The 9410-nt window shown below is 44.8% G+C and overlaps 1 protein-coding gene across 3 annotated transcripts; it reads right to left on the reverse strand.

Moving 5' to 3' along the window:
- Positions 1-252: 252 nt before the first annotated feature.
- Positions 253-9223, reverse strand: LOC116736565 (uncharacterized). 3 transcript variants are annotated; one of them, XM_032589079.1, is made up of 7 exons: positions 9096-9223; positions 5715-6158; positions 3030-3515; positions 2547-2946; positions 2398-2472; positions 2169-2243; positions 253-2093 (listed from the first exon to the last, which is right to left on the reverse strand). In XM_032589079.1, exons 2-7 carry the CDS (start codon positions 6150-6152, stop codon positions 1234-1236), a joined length of 2334 nt encoding a protein of 777 aa, XP_032444970.1. In that variant the 5' UTR covers positions 6153-6158; positions 9096-9223; the 3' UTR covers positions 253-1233. The 3 variants fall into 3 exon arrangements, with proteins under 3 accessions (XP_032444970.1, XP_032444969.1, XP_032444971.1); XM_032589078.1 differs by lacking the exon at positions 9096-9223 and adding an exon at positions 7449-7546; XM_032589080.1 differs by lacking the exon at positions 9096-9223 and adding an exon at positions 4959-5055 and having other exon boundaries at positions 5715-5824.
- Positions 9224-9410: the final 187 nt, after the last annotated feature.

Raw genomic sequence — 9410 nt, forward strand, 5'->3', positions numbered from 1 at the left:
GATGTCAGCTCTGCAAGAACGACTCAACGGTCCATGGACCAGTCAAAACCTCTGGCAGGGAGAACACATTAGAACCAGTCTGAGTGGAGCTGGCGAAAGGTTAAACATCATGAAACTAGGAGCAGAACCTGAAACAGAACCCAAAGCAGAATCTGGAATAAAACCTGGAACAGAACCTCAGAACCTATTGGAACTTCTTCATCGTGCCTGAACAACCAGAGACCAGATGAAGAACCAGACAGGTCCAACTGATGACTTTAGGAGCAACTTTATTTCAGATGTATGGTGCATCAGAACCAACTTCTCCTGGTACCAGGTAACAACTGAGCCGGGCCGGGTGGGATCACAGCTTTCATGGTTGCACAGAAAGAAGGAAAGAAAAGGAATATTTAATTGCTGAAGCAAAAAGAGCAACAGCTTCATTTCTGATTCATTGTTCAAATAAAAATATAAAGCTAAAAAATTAAAACTGATAGAAACGACCTACTGGTAAAGGTGGGTTAGGGTTAGGACCATAACAGGTGCCAGGACCAGTTCTACAGGGGCACTGGACCCCGTTGGCCGATATCTACAACCCAACCATCAGCCCGGTACAGGAGCCCGGAAGAACCCTGGATATACTTGGGTGAAACAACTGGAACGGATCCATGAAGAACCAACAGATTAAATCTTCTATCCAGTATGGTTCTACTATGATTGGCTTCATTTGAGCTCTGGATCTCTGTCAGAATGATGACGACCTTTGGACCAACCAGAACGTTTCCATGAGTTCAGATTTCAGGGATGGGTTCAGCCTGAGGAAGGGATCTAAAGGAACCAAAAGAAGGTCGGGTTCTACAGAAAATATGAGGAGAGCTCTGGACCCAGCAGCTGAGGAACCAGTACGGGTTCACTGAGGAGCTTTGGTCCAAACTCCCGGGCCTGGCTGAAAGTTTCTGCTGGGTCTCTGGACCTTAAAGTTCTCCGTCTGAGCTCAGGTCCATTTCTGGCACCAGAAGACTCAGAACCTCTGACTGCAGGATGGGATCTTAATCTGGATTGGGTTCGGAAACCAGTCAACAAATCAACCAACCCAATACCATCAATGCTACAGGTTGGTCCGGTTCAGAACAAAAACACCAGAACTTTAGCAGAAAATCATAAACTTCCCATCTCAATAATTTAAGGCAGTGGATCTGGTTCTGGTTCCGACAGAAATACAACAGACAGATGTGGAACCTTTGGACCCGTCCATCAGAAGTGGACCCGTCCAGAGTGCGTGTCCGATGGTGCTCCTCCTGCAGGGACGTGCTGCAGGAGGTTCTGGCCCATCGGTCGGTTTATCTGGTAGTTCTGAAGCAGCGCCTCCTGAGTCCAGTCGCTTCTGGTCAATAGAGGTTCCATGTGGGGCCCAGGAGTCCGGATCAGAACCGGGTACGGAGCGATCGGAGGTTCCCGGTCCAACAGAGAGTGTCCGTGAGCTCGGAGCGGTCCGTCCGGATCGTAAGGTGGAACCGGCAACACGGATGTGTCCCGGGTCTCCAGCTGCTGGTTCTGATGGTCCATTTGGTACAGCTGCTTCTTGTGGACCTCACAGGGGTTCTGCTGGTCCAATCGGGTCTGGAAGAGCTGCTTCTTAGGGGGGTATACCTGGTTCTGCTGGTCCAGTTTCTTTTTTTGATTCCGGACGCTATCTTGGGCCTGGTGGTTCATTTGGACCTGGTACTGTGGGCTCTTCTGGTACTGAGAGTTCTGACAGATCTGTTCCACCTGGGACTGATGTGGCTGCTTCTGCTGGTTATGTTGTGGTTGATCAGACTGGGGGTTCTGCTTCTTTTGGTTCTGGTTCTGTGCTTGGATTTGTTGATTTTCCTCCTGGTCCATCTGAGCGTGGAACTGCTGCTTTTTCTGGCTCTGGATCTGGTTGTGGACCTGGTTCTTGACGTCCTTCCAGTGTCTCCCCTTGAGGACTGGTTCCAGATCCAAACAGCGCTGACAGACCTCCTTGCCCGGTACCGTCTGGAGCAGAACATGGTCCCCTAACTGTCTCCAGATGGCGTCCTTCTCTGCAGAAGACCAGGGCCGGCGCTGGGCCTTCCTGGGGCAGAAAGGAACTGAAAGACAGAGGACACCTTTAAAGACCAGAGACCAGATGGACCTCCAGAGGCTATGATGGACTCATGACCCACCTGGGACTGGGTTCTGTAGTCTGGACTCTGGAGGAACCAATGGAACCTCAGGGCTGGACCCAAATCTGGACAGAACTGCAGGGAGACAGAGACTAGAATGAAAACGGCACCATCTGTTGGACGGATGGTATCATTACAGGAGAAAACCTAAAAATGTAGAGGACCTGCTGCTGGAAGATGGCTCTTGGTTTGTGATCAGTAGCTTACATCAGTCTGGGTCAGAACTCACCATCGGCTCTCGGGTCTTTGTTGATTCTGGTCAGGCCCGTTCGTTTCTTGGGTTTGGTTCCTCGATCTGCTGCAGCTACATTAACAAAACTGTAATTTGTGATCAAGTACTTCCGATAGATACTTGTTTGAGGTGGACTCAGTTCTTACCCGGTTCTGGGTCAGGGTTCTGGAGGCCCAGGTTGTCCCACTCACTCCCCAGCAAGTGGTAGAAGTCGGTGGTTCTGGCTGCGGCCTCCCAGTCTCCATCCAAAAGACTCTCTCCGATGGCAATGTCGCAGACGGTCTTCAGGGTGGTCTTCACCGACAGCGGGGGCCGGCTCCACCGGTACCCTGCAGCCTTCCTGGCAGCAGAGAGTGCCAGGCTGAGCTGACCCGGCGCCAGCAGGTCCTGCAGGGTCTGGACCTCAGAGTCCAGAGACTTAGCGGCCAGCAGCAAGCGACCAAGTTCCCGGAGCTTCTGGCTGACGTACTCGTAGCTCCGCTGGTTACCGTCCTGGTTCTCCAGCAGCTTATTGCCGTACTTACAAATCAGCCAATCAGACTTCACCTGGGAAGACATAGGGGGAGGAGTTAGAGAGTGGACAGAGTCAGAGACAAGTAAACATTAGGTGAAGGTGAAGGTGTACAGACCTCATAAGAGACGTTATCCTGGTTCATGCGGTGCAGGATCTCACTGACGCCCTCCGACGCGCTGCTAGAGATCGGCAGCAGGCGGGATGCTGCAGCCTGAACTCTGGTCCTCCTCTTAGGGAGGTTCTGTGTCGAGTTCTGGTTCTGATTTACACTGGACTGAGAGGTCGGAATCTGATTCTTCTCGTGCTCAGAGCTCTGATTCGAGGCCTCAGCAGGCGCTTTCTCAGCTAGATCTAAGGTAAGTTCACTTATGGACTCTAAAGAAGGAAATGCCTCATCAGAGGAGGTCTCTGCTGATTGGCCGGGGCCTTTGGACGGATCAATAGCAAGCTTTTTTCGACAGGACACTTGGTGTCTCCAGAGGTCGGCTCGGAGGAAGAAGCCGAGGCAGAGAGGACAGGGCAGGTAGTTCCTGGCATCAACATCAAACTTCTCTGAGGGCTGCCGCCACGGGACGATCTCGCCGCGTCCCTGGCGGATCACCTGGTGGACACACAGTAAGTCAGCTGGACTTTGACACAGGTAGATTCCAGGTTAAACTACTAACAGAGTCAAAGGTCAACAGGAAGACATTTGACCTCTGTTCCCTGAAGAACAGATGTATTATTCAAGATGTTCAGAGAATCCTGGAGGAGTTCATGTCTGGCTCCGTCTGAAACAGCAGCAGACTGCTCCTCCTAAGAACCATCCTAACCCTGCGTTCCAGGAACCATTGACACATGAAGAAGTCATGTCCCAAAGGTGGGAGTGTGGAATTAGGGTTGGATGACCTAGAGCTGGGTCTCATCGACGTAGCAGTGAAAGTGAATGTTTATGAAAAATGTAACAAACATGGAGAAGTTAGATGACGAACAGCAAGGGCCCCAGGACAAAGCCCTGAGAAACACCTGAGGTGACATGAACAATTACTAAACCAGTGGATAATTACAACAGTCTTTTCATGTGATTGAATAAGAAGGACCTTGACCGTTTTCAGATTGCTGCTGAAAGGGTTTTAACCAGCACGACTCCAGTTTAAATGTCTTTACATTGGCTTCCACTACATTTTAGAAATCATAATAAAACTTTAGTTCTTACTTTCAGTCTGTCTTTTGACCTTCTAGAGCCCCACTAATATTCTACTTATTCTATCTATACCCAGATCTTCCAGTCAAAGGCTGTGAAATGTCCCACCAACTCCTTTAAAGACAGAGGACAAAAGCCTTTGGGCCCCCAGACTGGGCAATGTGTTGCCTCTAGCTTTGAGCTGCCTTGATTCTCATTATACTTTAAAAAATTTTAATTGGCTTTTAATTTGTTTTGTTTTGTTTTATGTCTCATCTGCCACTTTATCTTTCCTTTTTTATGTTTTATATTTTCTAAAGAACTTTATAGTTTCTCACATGTAAAATGTGCTATATGAATAAAGTTTACTTATTAATAAATGATTTTAACTGAACAAACTGAGTGCAGTTTGAGAGCTGTGTCAAACTCCTTTCAAGCCTAAAAAATGGCCAAGGCAACAAAACAATGGCCACCAAAAAGATAAAAACCAGGCTGGATCCAAATGTCGTAGAGCTCTGAATCTTTTTCATATGTTCTTCTTCTAAAACACTTTTGCAGTTTCACAGCAAGACATCATTTCCACCTTTCTCAACCATCAATAAGAGGTTGATGGTTGTTCTAAGCTAATCGGCTTCAACAATCATTAGTTCATAACAGGTCTAATTAAGCGGTGGAGACTGCATTTATATTTCCAGATAGAAAATAGACAGATGTACTCAACTATACATCAACTATAGAAAAACATATATATAATTAGAATTAACTTTAGCAACTCAAACCTAAAGCAATAAAAAAACAATCTGGGCCCAAACTAAATCCTAAACATCCCTCTCAATGGGTTGTGTGCCCCCATACATTTTTCGTGCGTAGGTCACTCTATACCTGAGGCCCCTGCTCCCTGTCAGCGGTACTCATGGGTGCGTTTCCATGGCAACACCTGACCAGGTGTTAGTGAGGGTGAATCCCTCACAGGTTGACTCTGCAGCAGGCAGAGACACGACTTTAGAATTCAGTCAGAAATTTATGGAGCCTGATAAAAAATGACCATTGAAAGTTATTGTAGAGGACAGAACTTTTGAATTTCCTTGTGATAAAAATGAAAACATTAAGCCAGGACTGGCTATGAATACTTTTGGCACTGAGTGGATTCAAGCTTCTACAAAAGTTTTGTATGAACTGTGTCCCACTACACAGCACTGCGTTTTTCATAAAGGGCAACAAAAAGGTGCAAATAAAATAACATTTTTATACCTTTTGGCATAAAAAGTTGCCAAAAGGTCTTGAATGAATTTGGGGAAAACATTCCCAGATTCAGTTCCCATTACCTGGATAAACTGACCCAGAAGAACCCAAAGACCCATTTACCAGAACCACCCTGATCACCTGAGGATCCTCAAGACTTGTGGGAAAATATTCTGGAGAGACACAGTGACCCTAGTGGAAGGTTCCGGTCCGGTTACATCTGGTCTAGAACCAACCCAGCATTTCAGAACCAGAACATGTCTTTCTCTCAGCTTCAGGGCCTCTGAAGTTCTGGTTCTGACTTCATGAGGATGATTCAACCAGGACCTGATGATGAACTGACCCAGAACCCCCCGGAGTACCCTGAAACATCTCCGTCTAGGAAAGTAACCCCACCTCAATGTTGTGCAGGTAGTTGCCTCTGCAGCGTAGGTGTTCCAGCAGCAGGTGGCGCTGTTTGGACCCGGTGGGTAGGGCACCGGCGGCCAGAACTTCCTGCTGGTCGGCGTGCTTCCTGAGGAGGTGGCGAGCGATCTTGACCTGCGGTCGGCGGCAGAAGACGCAGTAATGCTTCTTGTCCCAGCGCCGCTTCCCATCGCTCAATGACCTCTTCACCGTCACGCCCTCCTTCTCCTGGCCCCGCCTCTTATCAGCAAGGCCCCGCCTCTTATCAGCAAGGCTCCGCCTCTTTGCCTTTTGGCCCCTCCGCCCCATGGGCCGGCGCCGAGCCTGGCTGGACGCAGCTTTAGGTGGATCTCTGTCAGGAGAAGGCTGGACGTCAGGGTTCACCGTGCCAACGTTAGTATCCTCCTCCATGGTAACAGCAATCTCCATGACAACCTGACGTTCACAGAGAAACAAAGACAGGATCTCAGGTCAATCAGATTTAACCAAAGAATGCAAAAACCTAACTGTGACCTGAAAACCCAGATCTGACCCAAAGACCGACCGCCACCTGACCTGATCAGATGATGTTTCTTCTTCTGCTACACAAACACAGAGGAAAACTGTTGGAATGACCCTTTAATCTGCTCAGACGTGAAAAGAACTAGACTGGAGAAGGCCGAGGAGATCGATCCCAGATTATCGATAATCTGGGATCCCAGATTATCGATCCCAGATTCAACTGTGATGAAACTGTCACAACATGGTGACACTTTCAACAATTAGTTAAAAAACATTTTCTTTATAAAAGTTACATACTGCTGCTTTTTTCTTTGTATCTTATTTACATCCAAAACAACACTGAATAAAAAATGTGTGGAAGAATTTTGTTACTGTTGATAACGCCAAAAGCATATTTTATCTAGCCTGTAAGCCTGGACAAAAAATTGGTTGTTTGATAATAGGTTAGATGAAAAAATGAACTGGACCTCATCTGGATACTGATTCTGATATTCACCTGGGTCTCTCCCCAAAACTGTCCAGTAAAATGCTGAAACATTTATTCTGGACATAGTATATATGAAAGTAATTGGCATGTCTTAAATATACATTTTCTTTTTTCACCTGTAAAGGTGCTTTGCTACGGAATATTGTGTTTTTAAAATCTCCCGTTCCTCCAGGGTTAGACCCTTACACACCAGCAGGACGTGACGCCACTCTCTTTTAGCCATTGAATTCATTCTATAGAAAGCCAAAAGTTACATTTCTATTGCACACTATTACCGTAATGCACCATGTATGCACGACGCTAATCTTTAAGAGAGAGCTACCGTGGCCTGGTTTGATCGCTGTTCTCTGGTTCTGAAACCGGTAACCGCATGCAGGTTTGGGTTCAAGGAACCGACGCGTGAGGTTCTGTGCCATGTTCTGCTCGGTGGCTCATAAAAACCCAACAAAACACCGATCTGGGCCTGGGACTGTAAAATGTGATGCTTTGTCAATAAAGTCTGGGTTCATCATCCTCTCCCTCTGCTCCTCTCTAGAACCGAACCTTAACCTGAACCACCGGCATCAGCACCATGTCCGGAGGGGAGAACCCGAACTGTCCGACAATGGAAGTCCGTGGGCTAAAGGCGTCTGTAGGATAGTGTCATTACACACATGAGCAGAACCGAGCAGAACCGAGCCACAGGATACACGCAGGGAGTGACCGAACCTAACAGAACCACCTCGACCCATCCTTACCTTAGAAACGGCCTCAAACTCCTCTCCCTCTTCTTATTTTTCTTTTCTACTTCTTCTTCAGAATTTATTGGGAAGTTGGTATGAAACAGAATGTATGTATTACCGCCCCCTAGTGGCTCAACATGTCTTATTTTGTACCTTTAGTCGGAGTGATCATATTTTATTAATCAGATTAGGTTGTCTAAAAAAAATCAGAATTAACATTTTAATACATTTACATTCTGAATGTCCATGTAGACTAATAAAATATTTCTTTATTTTTGTCTCATTTCCTACAACATAGATCTTCTTTTTCTCTTGTTTTTCCAATATACTGAATAACATTTATGTTAGCAGTTTCCTGTTGTGTTGTGGGGTTGAAGACAATGAACTGCTAAATCCATAATATTGTTAGCTACTTTTCGGTTTCTCCTTGATCTCATTTCTCTTATTGTGTCTTGAATCATATAAAACAATATTTATTTTCATTTCTTTTTTCTGCCATTTTTGTTTAATTATACTTTATGCTTCTGATTTCCTTGCAATTACTGTAAGTTGCTTTGTCTGACTGGTGCTACATGCTGTTTTGTTTCTCTTCATCCCAACAGGTATTGCTGGAACCTAAATAAATATAGATGTTAATCATCTAAATAACGACTGTTGCTGTTTCTTATGAAATGTCTGGTGCACAACAAGTTATTATTCTTAAAGGTCTTATTTCTTCTGTGCATTGTACTGCTAGTAATAATGCTAATATTTTGCTTGTGTATGCTGACAAGCCATTTGTAATTCATTTACCTTCTTTTATCTGAAATTCAGATTATTCCTATTTCTCCACTTGGATGTTTTGAGAGAAGCTGTCCAAATCTTGACATAATCATGGAAGTTGTTTGTATATTTCTGTATTGTACATGAATTAAAACAAATCCTTTATCCATTTTCTTGTATGAAAATGTTAAATCTACTTTTGCATCGTGTAGGATCCGTGTTCATATTGCACATTGGACTAATTACTAGGTTCTGCCTCCCTCCTTCTCGTTTTCCAACATCTCTTTTTATTGTTGGATGATTTGATTCATTTCCTCATAAACTGATCAAATAGTTAACTGCTAGTTGTGTAATAATTCTAACATTTATCCTGTCTTGGCTGAAAATTATCCTGTACATATTTTTAATGGTAGATATTGAATATTGTCCAGTTTTTCCAGACCTGGTTTTGCTGCTGATCCATAAACAATTATGTCATAATCTATATTTGACCTTTGTAAGAAGTCAAGAGGCATTACCCCTTTTTAAAAGCTTTTAGAGATATATCCTTTAATATTTAAATAATATATTAATTAGCATCAGTCCTGGACAGAATGATTATAATCTTGGCATTGTTTTGGAGATGAAAGAAAGAATTCTTAGAAACCTGTTTGTTATGAGATTAAATTATGCATCCTGGTCAAAAATAACACAGAGGTTCTTTATTTTATTACCGGAGGTCAATTTAATGCCGTCCAGATGGTTGAGGGGGGGTTGGTGATCTCCCAGCTCCCCAGCATTTGCTGAAATCCACCAAACGAAGGATTTCCAGACCCATCCAGCCTAGACGTTACAGCAGCAGCACCAAGAAACCTACGACCGTCCAACTCCACCCAGAACAGACAGAAAACAATCACCAACCTACACCGTGTCCCGGTCCAGTGACGGACAGTGTGTCCCAGCATGAAGCTGTTGCTGAACTGGAGCGCTCCTTCAATGACGGACCAACTGCACAGAGAAGCTTTATTCCAGTGGGTTAAACCAAACGTCCCTCTTTTCCTCAGAAACTATTTCAGCTTCATTTGAAAGTAAACACTTGATAAGCACTTATAAAACTAAATGGAAACAGTATTGTTTCTGAAACAAGACTACCGAAGTGAATTGTATAACCAATTTTCCTTCATATTTTTAATTAGACATTATAGATAAAATGTCTGAAAGTGTCTCTAGACAATA

Source organism: Xiphophorus hellerii, chromosome 17, assembly GCF_003331165.1.
Source record: "Xiphophorus hellerii strain 12219 chromosome 17, Xiphophorus_hellerii-4.1, whole genome shotgun sequence".
In the NCBI taxonomy this organism is placed as follows: Eukaryota; Metazoa; Chordata; class Actinopteri; order Cyprinodontiformes; family Poeciliidae; genus Xiphophorus; species Xiphophorus hellerii.

Excerpts from the sequence above, each read along its gene's own strand:
- LOC116736565 (XM_032589079.1), bottom strand. The coding sequence starts at position 6,152 with ATGGAGATTGCTGTTACCATGGAGGAGGATACTAACGTTGGCACGGTG. Across the intron at positions 3,516-5,714 it reads ACTACCTGCACAACATTGAG|GTGATCCGCCAGGGACGCGG; the intron begins GTGGGGTTACTT and ends TGTGTCCACCAG. Across the intron at positions 2,947-3,029 it reads AGGATAACGTCTCTTATGAG|GTGAAGTCTGATTGGCTGAT; the intron begins GTCTGTACACCT and ends ATGTCTTCCCAG.